Here is a 14,377-nt window from a genome sequence, read left to right as displayed (position 1 = left end):
GAAAATATGATCAACGATGTGTTGTCAACAATAAAAGACAATCGTTTCTTTAAGAAGTACATTCTCTGTTGCCTTTTCCTTATAGACTCAGTCCATACATCCCACTTACGTTTCCTGTCCAACAACACACCTAAATATATTTGGATATAACTGCATTTAGGTGAATTGTATAAACTTAATTGGCTGCAGTGTATGAGTGTGTATGGATGTTTCCCAGTACTGGGTTGAAGCTGGAAGGGCATCTGCTGTAAAAAAAAAAAAAAAAAAAACATGTGCTGGATAAGTTGGCGGTTCATTCCGCTGTGGCAACCTCTGATGAATAAATGGACTAAGCTGAGAGAAAATTAATGAAATATTAGTTTTAATGTATATTATGTCAAACTTAAGGACACTTTAGTCATCGTGCTTAAAATTTATTTATTTTTTCCGCTACAAAAAAATATGTAAATGAAAAAAGACATACTAATGCACAAAAAATAAATCGTTTTTACGTTAAAAAACAACTTTCTAGCCACATAAGTCAGTCTAATTAGTTATTAAACTACTCAAGGCAATTAATTAACTACCTCTAAACACCTCAGGCGTGCCTATCAACAGATTCCTACTTTGTGCACTTCAAGCCTCTTCAACAATAATAAAATAAGCATTATTATTAAAGATAAAATATGTTTTTAAATGCCCAAATAAAAAAACAGTATGTCTAAATCACATGAATCCTTACACCAATTAGTCAAGTATAAACACGTTGAGCTAATTAAATGACACCCTTGACATGCCGTGCTTCAGCCAAGACTACAACAAGCTCAGGTAGGAATTAAACTGCGCTGCTATGTAATTAGGACGTTTTTAAAGCAAAATGTATAATTGTGACGACCTCAACCGCTTACAAATAAATAAACATAAATAAAACGAAATTCTAAGAGCTTAATTAACGCATTCTTAATATATATATTTAACAACGCATTTGAAATGACGGCAGCATTAAATTGCGTTTTCTAAACAATCGTCATATGCGTTGCGTTTGTGTGGATTAGACAGGGCTCTGTCTCATGTGACTGATTATGGGAGGGTTTAAAGATGACTGGAAGCCATCTTACACACTCGCTTTACACCCCGAAATATGTCACAACTCTACACCTATAATTCACAAACACAAACACACTGAAAGATATTCTCTGCCACGTTTGGTAAGTTTGCAGAACGTCAAATCCTTACGTGTTGTGTTCTGGGGATTAAGTCGGTTTTGTGGGTTTCTTTGTGTCTTGGTGTTTACAAATTTGTGATGTCTTTTTGGCTCGCAGTGTTTGTGTAGCTGCTTTAGTTAAGAGTTAAATATGTTCTTGCTTCTGTTTTAGCGTTTATGAAACGAGCGTTTAGTTCTTTATACTGGTGATTGTGAATCTGAGGTTACGCGTGCGGCCTGTGTGCAAGCCCAAAGCTAACGAGCTTGAGCACTGCTAAAATTTCCTTCCTAACAGATTAAATATTTAGATTTGCTTATAATAAAAGCCACATTCCATCGTATTATGATAACCGTGTTTGCTAAAGATTTAAAATGTATCCGACTATTAAAATCTGTCTGACTTGAAGCCGTCAGTGGTAGCTGCGTAGCTAAACATTAGCATTAACGTTTGCTGCGTGACGCCGAGTTTCACGTTATGTGGAATCAATACGGTTAACCTTTAAGATGTACATTTTAGCTTAATAACTACAACGTGACACTGGTTATATCGTATAACATAACATTGTTTTTTAGTATTCGTGGAATGAGTTCAATGAACTATACGCTTTCGCTTAACTTAAGGTAACCAAACATTTTTTATGTCTAATTTTAAGCTCCACAGCTGTGTAGTCAATGTGCAACTTCACCTGTTTTTATAGATGCATAACAACACTGAAGTCACATTTATTAAAGTTTGTCATTTTTAAATGCTTTAGGTAAACGCGAGACTGTTTTACAATGAGGCCTATCGTGTTGACATTGTGCCAGCTGCTGCTGCCATCATTATTGAACTCACATTAGACATTTAATAACGTTTATGGTCTGTTCATAGATCTGAAAATGAATTAACGTTGTAATTGGTTACAAATTCAAGATACTTTTATCTTGACACTTCTACCAGAGCTTGTCCCTGTAATTTCTGCATGAGTGTGCGTTAACTCTTTTGATGCTGTAATATTGCAGGTAATTGTAGAAGTATAAGTGTTAGTGCTAGTTTGTGGTAAAGATGCACAGAGCAATTAGCACACTTTTTGTTAAAAGAAAATTAAAATGATGGAACCTTTTATCAAACCCAACCTTAACCCTGATCTCATCTTGCATCACAAAGTTTCACATTAGACCTCATACGATGTCTTGCTTGGTCGACATTAGGCATGGGCTGGTATAAGATTCTGATGGTATGATAACCTCGGATAAAAATATCTCTGTTTTACGATATTGTGATTACTCCTTTTAAAATATATTCTAATTAAATGTCTGGGTAAAAAAACTAACTTTTTTTTTCTCCCCTTTCAACACAATTTATTTTATTTAGAGAAACATTTGATATATTTTGTAATGGTAAACATGTTAGGCTAAATAATTCAAATGAATCATTGGCTGCGTCCGAAACCGTATACTTCCATACTATATGGTATGCTAAAATCAGTATGCGAGTCGAGTAGTATGTCCAAATTCATAGAGTTCGAAAATCAGTTTGCGAGAAGTACCCGGATGACTTGCTACTTCCGGTGAGATTCCGGAGTGCGCATCCTATGCACGCTGCGCTGTCCCATAATGCCACGTGAGAGAATTCATAAATGGAAGTTAAGCAACGCAACTGATGCAGGTAGGTCACGTGACCATGACAAAATGGTGGATATAGTACGTCCGAATTCTGTTCATACTTTTCACATTCATACTGTATAGAACGTACGTTTGTAACTGCCGAGTAGTACATTTAAATTCAAAAGCAGTACCTACTGAGTAGTAGGCGGTTCGGACACAGCCTTTGACTAATGCTGTCTTCATTTGTTTAAAAAAACACAGATTTCCTTACAATTTAAAACAGCATCTTTGGATTTTTTTTTTGATTCCTTTCTGCTGGAAATACTGTTGTCCTAAAAAACCAACAACAACAAAAAACAAAACTTGGACATACCTTAGGAATGGTATAGTAGGAAACTTTTGCGGTTTTAAAACCTTGGCTTTTCCAAACCGTGGTATACCTTAAACTTATCGTCCCATGCCTCGTCGACATTGCTTGATCTAAGCACTCAATGACTAAGTTTACATTAGTAATTAAATTATTTGCCTTAATCTGAATAAGACAGTAATATGATTAAGGTGTTCGCATAAGTTGCAATTTGTATGTTCTTTTCATGATCCTGTTTTACATGTTGTAGCACAATTCAATTAACTTCATAGAATCGCCACGCTATTCACATTTCCTCTGGGATATCATGTAATTTCCGGTGTTTTAAATTTGTCGACTTTAACTGCAGTTTGGCACTTTCACTCAGGAACATTTCATGCATGCCTCCCCTGACAAATGAAATATTGGATGAGTATTTAATGCTGTAAGAGGGTCGTTTTATTGGAATTTGATACCGCACGCAGTATTGGAAACATAAACTCCACATTTCATGATGCAGGTGTCTGTGATTCCTCACTGACTCGGTAGGTACAGAGAATAGTGTCAAACAGCTGTGTGTATGAAATGTCCAGTCACAAAATGCAGCAAATCCCACATGATGGTAATAGTTTCATTCAAGGTGTTTACATGTCTACTGCAGTTTAGTAATGTGACTAAAATTGGCATACTCCATGTCTTAATCTTATTTGTTTAATTTGATAATGACCTTAATCAGATTAATTTATCGCTATTTGCATGGACTCTTAATCAGAATATTGTCTTAATCACGTTTACATAGACACCAATAAAGCAATTTTTATATACTCATTGTTCATCCTTCTCTTCTCCTTAAGTTTCATAAATGGTTCAGATGAAGAAATATTTTTAAGTTAATGTCCGGATGGCATTAAGCAAGTTTTGCATATTGAGATTTTGCTACAAAATGTTAACATGTACAAACTTGATGGATCAAAATTTTTGAATTTGTAGTGATTTGGGAATTATCTCAGATCTTGTACAAAGCGATTTATTTTTAAAATCTCTGTTTACCAATTTGCATATGGTGTCATAATATTAGCCACTATGAAATCTTAAAACTTGTGTGTGTGTGTGTATATTTATTTATACATATATATATATATATATATATATATATATATATATATATATATATATATATATATATATATATATATATATATATATATATATATATATATATATATATATATATATATATATATAAGATAAAAACACAAAACAACACCAGCAAAATAAGAAAAGATCTTCATCTGTAGGGCTGGTCCATTTGGCCTAAAATCAAAATCTAAAACTAACCATTTAGAAAATTCAACAAATATTTTATTTATTTGCCCTCAAAGTTTTATGTGCTGTCTAAAGGCATTTCTGGCACAGCTTCCAATCCTCGTCAATGTAGTGCAAAGTAAGGCTCAAGAATGAGTCCATCGTCCTACTTGACCAAAGGTCATATTTGGCTACAGAAGTAGAAATTAGCCACAGCCTTTAACAAAGCAGGGTCACCTGACACGTAGGGAAAGTACTTGTGAAAATTGTCCTGGAAAAATTAGATCGATTATTAGTGAATGTTGATTTCGATTAATTGCCTAGCCCTATTCATCCATTTTACAGCACGTTATGCAAATCCTCACAACGCAAATTTTTTAAAAAATTCACTTAATTTTCTCACAATGCAAACAAATGAATAAAACGCACTGCATTTTCTTATAATGCAAACTTATGAAAATGAAAAATGAATTTCATCACTGCAATTTCTCACCGCACTATCAAAAAGCACAATTTTTTTGTGATCTTTTCTGAATTTGCTGGCATTTTTTTGTATTTGCATGCTTTTTTATTTTATTTAAGCTCTCTTTGCTACTGTAAGATGTGGCATGATGCCAGTTTTTTTTTTTTTTTTTTTTGGAAAATCCTCTAACTGAAAAAAAAATTGGAACCAGTAACCAGTGTTTTTATTGACTGAAATCTTGTAGTGGTTTGGTCTAACGTTTCACGTTTATAATGCTTCTCTCTCTCACACAGGTGGAAAACATTTGAAATCGCCCATGTTAACTAATTTGAGAGAAGGGAATGGACAGAACAATTGAAAAGACTAACACTGGCTTCCTGGCCCCTTGTCTGTGAAACTTTCCTTTTGCAGAGGAGAAATTCACTCATTAATGGAAGGATAATTGAAGCTAATCTTCCTGCTTATAGCATCTGTGACCTGTTGCTTGAGTGACATTCATATTGAGATGTTCCACAAGAGACTTTTATATTGAGGAACAAGGAACTGGTAAAAAAATTTTGCTTGAACTTTTTTTTTTTTTTTTTTTGCTTTTGTGCGCTTTGGACACTGAGAAAGCTGTGGGAAGGACGACTTGCAAATTAATTTTTTTGCAAGACCATCAAGAGAAAGTATTATCTCCACTGTTGTTTGTCGCTCACTGTTTCAAGAGAGAATATTTAAGTCATGAGTACAGCCAGAATGGAGAACCCAGTGATTCTGGGACTGTCCAATCAGAACGGCCAAATGCGAGGTTCTGTGAAGCCAGCAGGGGGTCCCGGTGGAGGTGGAGGGGGGTCCCAAACAACACAGCCTGCCCAGGTCAAAGCCTCTAGCACAGTCAACAATGGCAACTCCCAGCCTGTACCCACAGCCAACACTATCATCAAGTAAGTCCTTGCAAATGCCGCTGTGTGCTGCTTTCTTAGAGATGATTTGGTATTTAACTTTTTCTTTCCCTTCCCATGTATCAGGCCTGGAGATGACTGGAAGAAGAATCTAAAGCTTCCTCCAAAAGATTTGCGAATGAAAACATCAGTAAGTCCCTCTGTAATTTTGTGTTTTTTATTTAATTTTATAAAGGCTGTGAACCACAATGCTTTTTTGATTTCTTTAACATTTCTAGAACACTCAATGATTGTGAATTTTGCAGGATGTGACGGCGACCAAGGGAAATGAGTTTGAAGATTATTGCCTAAAACGAGAGCTGCTTATGGGCATCTTTGAAATGGGCTGGGAGAAACCATCACCTATACAGGCAAGAGGCAAAATAAAGACACTGGAAATTTTAGATATGAATTACTATTATTTGAAGAGGGCAGTCTTGATCTTAAAGAGTCTTAACACTTATACCATGTGTAGAGCCTAGTTACTTTTTCATCAATGCAGTCCTAATATTTAAATGTAATTTTAATTTGTAACATTAAATCTATTAAAATAATCAGTTTTAATCAAGTTCTGATTTATTTTTACTTTTTTAGATTGTCTTAATTTAAATCAAATCATGTGCAAATTTAGTTTTTTTTATTTTTAAGTTGTCTTCTAGAATTTAATAAATTTATTGGCAGTAATTGGATAATCAAATGTAAGGGCGAAACAATGTTTAGTAAAATAATTATAAATTTTTATTTTTTGTATCCTGAGATTGTTGCAACCGATTTATTGTTGACTTAATTGTAAATGTACATCCATAGTAGTAATGGGACTTTCTAATTCACAATATTAATGTTAATTATTTATTTTTCAAATTTAATTATTTGAAATAAGTTTTTTTTTTTTTTAAATAAAGCTCAACCAAATTTTAAGTTTGACTAAAGGCATTTTAACTGTGTGTGATTGTAACGATAGTGTTTATCGCATGAAACTGTGAAATGCTTGCACAGTGACTGTCTGATCAGTTCTGGAGATGATACATGTCCTCATAGTGAGACAGTGGATTCTTAAAGGGATATTCACCTAAAAATGAGAATTTGTCCAGTAACTTTTTTTTGAATCCAAAACAAACTTTGTTCATACGTTCATTGACAGAGAATGAGATCTGCATGCAAAAAAAAAAAAAAACTTCTCGAAATTGGCTTATTGCTGGTGAAAGAAACTTCTATAAATTTTCTAACCATTGGGACCACATTGTTTTTATCCATTGTAGAATCAGTCACTCCAGAATGACAAGTTCTTAATACCTGGAGAAGATCCTCCCACACGGTTCTATTTGTGAAAGCACTTTAAATTTTTTTTTAATTGTTGGATTTAATTTTGTGAGAATTGTTTTTTTCTTGTTTTTTTTTTATTCAGTTCATTTTTTTAAAGCAGTTTTTTTACACTGATAATCTAAAAGTTGGAGAGTTTAGCAAATATAAATTGAAAAGCCTTATTATAATTTATGTCTCCAGAATACCTTTTTCTCGCTGTGAAAATAGCCATACGATCTGGCATTGTATTAAACAATCATTTGCTCATGTGGTTTTAAACCTTTTGAGTTCTGTTAGTCACCAAAGTAGATATTTAGGTAGCTGGCAATAACTGACTTCCATAGTCATTTATGGACATCATTGGTTGCCAACTATCAGTATTTCTCTATCTACATTTGTGTTCAACAGAAGAAAGAAACTCAAATGGGTTTTGAACCAATGAACTGAGAAGTTATGGCAGAACTTTCATTTTTGGTTGAATGATCCCTGTGAGGATGTGTGGTAGATCAAACCTCACTTCTCATTTATGCATATCTGCGTACTTCATATGTAAATGTCACATTTGTAGTAGCAGTCCAAGTCTATGGATTTAATTGCTTATCAATGGTCATTTTATAAAATGCCTAAAAATAATAATGTAAATGATGAATGCCTCAAACTGACACTTTCTTGTTAAATCAGTGATCATGAGATTTTCATCCACATATTGGAAGTAGTGCGTTTAATCAGACCCATCTGCTCACTACACTGATCTCTACTGTTCATGCAGGAGGAGAGCATTCCCATTGCGTTGTCTGGGAGGGACATTCTGGCCCGAGCCAAGAACGGCACAGGAAAAAGTGGCGCCTACCTCATTCCCTTACTTGAACGCATAGACCTGAAGAAAGACAGCATACAAGGTCAGTGGGAAGATCTTGCATTTGGCACATTTGCATGTTCATGGGCTTCATTAGCTTTTATATGAGAGTTCTCTACTGGTTGTAAGTGACCTCATCCTTTCTTTGTTTTTGTTTTTTTCGCAGCGGTGGTCATTGTGCCCACTAGAGAACTGGCTCTTCAAGTGAGCCAGATCTGTATCCAGGTCAGCAAACACATGGGCGGGGTCAAGGTCATGGCAACTACAGGTGGAACCAACCTTCGTGATGACATCATGAGACTTGACGAAACTGGTAGGTGATTGTTTAATTAGTGGCACTGGTTTTTAAATGATTTGACGTTCTGTTTGAATTGCTCTTATTGTATTCTATTTGTAGTGCACGTCGTCATCGCCACTCCAGGAAGAATTTTAGACCTCATCAAAAAGGGAGTGGCCAAAGTGGGTCAAGTGCAGATGATCGTGTTGGATGAGGTGTGTAAATATGAGATTTATTTTGTGCTTATGCTAATAGCTGAAAGTAATTCTCACATCTCATGGATGTTTTGCCCTTCTATCCGAGTAGGCAGATAAGCTCTTGTCGCAGGATTTTGTACAGATGATGGAGGAGATTCTGAGCTCTTTGTCTAAACAAAGGCAAATTTTGCTGTACTCTGCCACATTCCCACTGAGTGTGCAAAAGTTCATGGTAAGCTTACTTAAGATATCTATTGTTTTTTGCATAACATTTTTCACTTATGTCTTAAGCAAACGTAGATGAACAAAATGCAAAAAATTATACATTTTTTTTTCAATCAAATTCACTTTAATGCATTCATTTAATTTATCGAACAGTTCATTTATTTTAAAGTAAATGTTAATTTAGTAACTTCACTTCATGCATAGTTGTACCTTGAGGTTTATTTTTTATTTATGTTCAGTTTAGTTAACTTTATTGCAATGGTCTCAATCAATTTCCTGGAGGGCTGCAGCTTTGCACAGTTGAGCTCCAACTCGCACCTTCTTAATCAACTCTAGTAGTCTTGAACAGCTTTATTAGTTGGATCACCTGTTTAATCAGGGTTGAGTCTAGATCAGATGCGTGGCTGGCCGGAGGTGCGATTTATGCACATTGTAACAATTAATATTTTACAGTACTGTGACTGGGTTTAGGTTTGGGGTGGAGGTAGGCGTTAAAAAATAAAATTTATTGGGTAATTTAATAGATAACAAAATACTCTGTGCAACTACTGTTTTTACAGTGCACTGACTTGGAGCTGCACAATTAATCGTTAAAAGATCGCGATCTGCTCTATTGGTACCCATAGGTAGACTCTTTGCAGCAACGTTTGGCGTTTGATACAATTAAGTCACACGCATACATCCCCACATATACACATACTAAAGTACATTTTAAAATATTACAGTTTATGTAGAGCGACAATAAATGGGACAGAAGCTATTGCTGTACACTTTTGTCCTACAGACAGAAGATGACCGCTATAGTTACTGATGTTCTGGACAATCCATAAAAGTTGCCTACTATACAGGGATTCAATAATCAACCTGCTAGACTACCTAATAGTCCTGGACAGATTTCCAAACCATGCCACCAGAGCGAAAGATAGAAATAGACTCCATAAAAGCACGATAGAAAAAGAGTAAGCATATTGGGGCCAATGTAAAAACGTGATGGTTTCCTAAGACAAAGTTTCTGATGCCCCCTCTTGCACACAGCATCACAGTTTGCCACAGTTTAAAAAAGTCAATAATGGTACTCGAATATTTGTAGTTCTCCACACATTCTACTTTTTGACCCCTGATATTAGCCAGGTGTTGTATGATTCCTTCTAAAATCAATAGTCATGTCATTTTTAGTTTTTGTTGCATTTAAATTTTAGATTTGACTCGTCAAACCGCTGAACAAAATGATCCACTATGGGACCATGGCTGTTTTCCTCTCCTTGGAGAGGAGGCTTGCAATCACGTTGTATTTGTAGGAAATCCGTTATGATTCTTTTAGGGTGCACTCACACTAGGATATCCAAACCATGCCTGGGCATGTTTCCTGGTTAGTTTGACAAGTGACTGCTCCAAATCGGGCCCATGTGCGGTTCAGTTGGCCAGCCCTGGCCTAGTTGGGAGAGATGTGCCAGAGCACGATTCCGTTGGGCTTTGACGTGGTACACTTGTAGTGTGAGTGCAAATCATGCCTAAGCACGAAACGTCAATTTTAAGGGACAGTTTCATATAAATTTATTTATTTTTTTTCAATGAACTTTAATATGAACTCGTAGTTTATTGAAGATGCAAACCTCTCATTGAATGTCAGCTGCACCTTCAGCAAATCTCCTAATACGTGCAGCACAAGGACATTTATGAAAGTTTATAAACCTCAAAAATGGTGGATCTGTTCGGCAAAATATTTGACTGCGTATCTTTGCACCCCAACAACTTAATGCAAAACGATATAACCAAAGCAATATCCACTGTGCTGAGCGAGAGCACTTCTCTTTCTGTCAATCTGAACAGTTCTGTCATCTGATGTAGGCGTGCTCAGGCTCAGAAGGCAAAATGCAGTGAGAGTGCAGGGTGTGGGGGGGACAGGAGAGGGGAAACAAGCATGCTTCGGCATGATTTCAAGGCAACTGTGCCTAGTGTGCCACGCTTAAGGCTCCTAAACACCAGGACGCTTTTCATTTGCGTTAATCTTCATCGTTTTATGAGACGTTTTCCTGCATTCAAACCCAAGTGATTTTTCACTGGCGTCAAGCAGAAGACTATGCAAAATCACTCCTTGACGTCTGATGGCGCTACACAACTTTAAGCTTCTGACACCCGCTTAAACGGAAGAAGAGGAGGAGAGGAAGTTCACACGCTTGTTAAAGTTACTGGTGACTCGGACAAGCATGGATGGTTTAAGCGGCAGCTCTAGCGATGAAGAAATTATTATTATTCACAAGAGCAGTAAGAAGCTAAACTTTCATATCACCTCTGGGCATCTTCTTTAATGTGCTTCCTATTGACAGTTTTGCGCTTGAGCGCCTCCAAGTGCTGTTTACTGTAACTTCAGCAGCTCCGTGCACATGAGCAAAAGTGCCAATCTGATTGGTAAAGAAGGTTTTGACGCAGCGCTTTCACATCCTGAATAAAAAAAAATAAAATAAAAAAATACTTGTCAATCTGTAATTAAAATAACATGTTGCTTTAGTTTTGTTACACAACACACTTTTTTTTCATTCTTTTGGCCATAAAGAAATGTTGCATGTAATTGTACCATCATTAGATTTCAGAAGTGATTAATGCACCCTTTGTTTTTGTGAACAGAACTCCCATCTCCAGAAGCCCTATGAGATAAACCTGATGGAGGAGCTGACCCTGAAGGGGGTTACTCAGTATTATGCCTATGTGACTGAAAGGCAGAAAGTCCATTGCCTTAATACTCTATTCTCTAGGGTAAAAGCACTTTGCATTCTCATCTGATCCATTACTACTGACCATTTAAGAACAGGCAGATCTGATCTTTTTAATGTTTTCGCTTCAGCTCCAAATCAATCAGTCTATAATCTTCTGCAATTCGTCCCAGCGAGTGGAACTCCTGGCTAAAAAGATCTCACAGCTTGGGTACTCCTGTTTCTACATTCATGCCAAGATGAGGCAGGTGCGTATAAAGAGGGCATGTGGTGTGACTGCACTGCTGTTGGCACAATTCTGAAACGGAGCAAGTGTTTGTGATTTCTGAAATGTGTATGGAATTTCAAATGATTTGGGGCTTTTGTGTCTTGTGATTTTTGCCAACATGTTTCTATTTATTTAAATTTTTTAGGAACACAGAAACCGCGTGTTCCATGATTTCAGAAACGGCTTATGTCGAAATCTCGTCTGCACTGGTAAGGACCATTGAATATCAGTGTTTGCTTAATATCATAGTTATTAAATCATAGTTTAAGCATGCATTTTCTTTGGCTTGTTTGTATGAGTTTTTTTGAATCATGTAAACTTTTATTAGATCTCTTCACGAGAGGAATTGATATTCAAGCTGTGAATGTGGTGATCAACTTCGATTTTCCCAAACTCGGGGAGACGTACCTTCATCGCATTGGCAGATCTGGTGAGTAGGGTTTAGTTTCGATCTCTCCCCCCTAGGTCCTGTTTACTTTCACAAGTAGACGGCAGTAAATGTATTTACAAAAAATACTTTTTTTAATTAAATTTTTTTTTTTTTTTTAAGAGCGGTAGTCAAACCTGTTTGAGCAGATTGGTTTCTGCAAGTAGATGCTAGATGCATTCTGACTGCTGAGACCTGCGTTTGTTTTTGGCGTATGATTTGGATCATATTTTATATTTAAAGTTTGTGTGCTTCCACCCAGACAGCAATAGTTTTGACATGTTTATTGTTATTGAAAAGTTCTTAAAAAAAAAAAAAAAAAAAACACTCTCAACTGATCATATGCCTTTATGCTCAGATCATAAATATATGATGTTGCCTAAACACTTGAAAGGTAGTTTGCAACCAAAATCTCTACATTAACACCTTTTAATAACCTGCTGAATGCAAACCAATCAGGCTTCAAATGTAGACATTCCACTGAGACTGCACTACTGTCACTGAAGCCCTGCGGATTGCCAAAGCCGGTGCTAAATCCTCTCTTCTGCTTATACTGGACTGGTCTGCTGCTTTTGAAATGATAATGATTCATCAGATTCTGCTGTCCACCCTCTCATCAATGAGCATCGCTGGAATCCCACTCTGCTGGTTGTAGTCTCATCTCATCAGCAGATCATTCAGAGTTACCTGGAGAGGAGAGACATCTAAGGTTCATCAGGTGGTCACTTGAGTACCTCAGGGATCTGTTCTTGGTCCAGTTCCATTTTCTATTTACACCATTACTAGGAACCATCATCCAATCACATGGTTTTCTCATTGCTATGCCAATGAAACCAAGCTCTTACTTTCCTTTCTTCCTGATGACCCAACGATAGCTGCAAGGATCTCGCACTGCCTAGAGGATATCTTGGCTTGGATGAAAGACCATCACCACCAAATTCTTGTCTTCCCTGCCACTCCACACATTCAATAAAAATTTTCAATCCAACTGGAATAATCTGTGGATTAACCTGTGTAATTTAGCAAAGATTCTTGGGGTGATCCTGGATGATTAGCTGCCCTTCAAAGAGTACCTCCTCCTGCTCCTGAAGGCCTGCATCCCCTCCAGGAGCCTTAGGTTAGTGAGTGAGCACTGCCTTGTGGTACCATAGCAGAGAGGCTATAAGTCAATTTTCAAAACCTTTTCATTCACTGTTCCTCACTGGTGTGCTCTTCCCATTCCCACACAGACTGCTGATTCACTACTATTTAAGCAACAACTAGAAATCAATCTCTCAATCTCCTTCGGGAGAGAAGAGGGGGTTCTGTTTTTGTTCACACCTCACCACAAGACATTCTTAAAAATCGTATCAATTCTGAGTGCAACTCTCGCAGGTGAGTGGGCTTAAAAAAACCATGTGTAGAAAACACAAGATTCTCGTTCCCTGGTAATATTTCAATATAACCACTCAAGGCATATGGTCTGTTTGAGGAATGTTTATTTGTTTTTATTTATTGTTGATCCATCTGCCTATGGCAGATATGGGTGCTCAGATTTCACCTTTTAAATATCTTAATTTCCGTTCCACTAATTTTCCATATCGAATATTATCCCAACAGTGACTGAAGCCACAAAAAATAAATTATGGCACATTTTTGGTAGCTGAAGATTCGGTACTTCTCTAATGTCCACTTTTTTTTTTTTTTTTTTAGATTACTGTTGTTGCACATTTCTGCTTGGCTCTTAGTTTGCTAAAGAGTAAAACTTCCAGATTTTATCATTGTTTATCACAAACTTTATCACAATTCGATATCATTCATCAGCCAAGCCCTAATCTCCGTTGAATACTTTTCTGAAAGTGATGTATAGAGTGAGAAGGTAATTGGTGTCAACCAATCCAAACACAAAATGAAAACGTATCATAAATGACCGCCTGGTTGTATTAATAAACACTAATGTTAATATGAGATGTCAACTGGACCTGAGAACTTAAGTTCACATCTTATATCTTGCTGTTTGACTGGCTAGGTTTTTGAAGAAGAATCTGTGTAAATGATAATTGCCTTTTTGTCCTTCTCAGGCCGATTTGGACACTTGGGTCTTGCCATTAACTTGATCACTTATGATGACCGCTTTAACCTGAAAGGTATTGAAGAACAGCTGGGTACTGAAATCAAGCCCATTCCCAGCAGTATTGACAAGAGTCTATATGTGGCCGAGTACCACAGTGAGAGCGGAGAGGAGGTTAAACTGTGAGCAGGAGAGGTGAGTTCAGAGCTAGGATGAGTCAGCATTTGTCATGCATACATGTTTGATATTAACTTCTT

General features: G+C 36.6%; 1 protein-coding gene across 4 annotated transcripts in view; it reads left to right on the top strand.

The window, feature by feature from the left end:
- Positions 1-766: 766 nt before the first annotated feature.
- Positions 767-14,377, top strand: part of ddx6 (DEAD (Asp-Glu-Ala-Asp) box helicase 6) — a 17,243-nt gene continuing 3,632 nt past the window's right edge. The window contains exons 1-14 of one of the 4 annotated variants that reach the window (XM_087293585.1): positions 1,100-1,245; positions 3,505-3,661; positions 5,178-5,810; positions 5,895-5,958; positions 6,074-6,178; positions 7,879-8,008; positions 8,132-8,278; positions 8,363-8,457; positions 8,549-8,671; positions 11,290-11,418; positions 11,507-11,623; positions 11,789-11,852; positions 11,972-12,073; positions 14,131-14,315. In XM_087293585.1, the coding sequence (XP_087149711.1) occupies positions 5,608-5,810; positions 5,895-5,958; positions 6,074-6,178; positions 7,879-8,008; positions 8,132-8,278; positions 8,363-8,457; positions 8,549-8,671; positions 11,290-11,418; positions 11,507-11,623; positions 11,789-11,852; positions 11,972-12,073; positions 14,131-14,306 (1,455 nt within the window). In that variant the 5' untranslated portion in view covers positions 1,100-1,245; positions 3,505-3,661; positions 5,178-5,607 and the 3' untranslated portion in view covers positions 14,307-14,315. Of the gene's footprint in view, positions 808-1,099; positions 1,805-3,504; positions 3,662-5,177; positions 5,811-5,894; positions 5,959-6,073; positions 6,179-7,878; positions 8,009-8,131; positions 8,279-8,362; positions 8,458-8,548; positions 8,672-11,289; positions 11,419-11,506; positions 11,624-11,788; positions 11,853-11,971; positions 12,074-14,130; positions 14,316-14,377 lie in introns of those variants that run through there. The other 3 variants (XM_087293584.1, XM_087293583.1, XM_087293582.1) reach the window with 3 other exon arrangements.

Source organism: Danio rerio, chromosome 18 (assembly GCF_052040795.2).
Source record: "Danio rerio strain M-AB ecotype USA chromosome 18, GRCz13ab, whole genome shotgun sequence".
In the NCBI taxonomy this organism is placed as follows: Eukaryota; Metazoa; Chordata; class Actinopteri; order Cypriniformes; family Danionidae; genus Danio; species Danio rerio.
The sequence above is the reverse complement of the archived record's forward strand: the minus strand, read 5'-3'. Positions and strand labels throughout refer to the sequence as shown.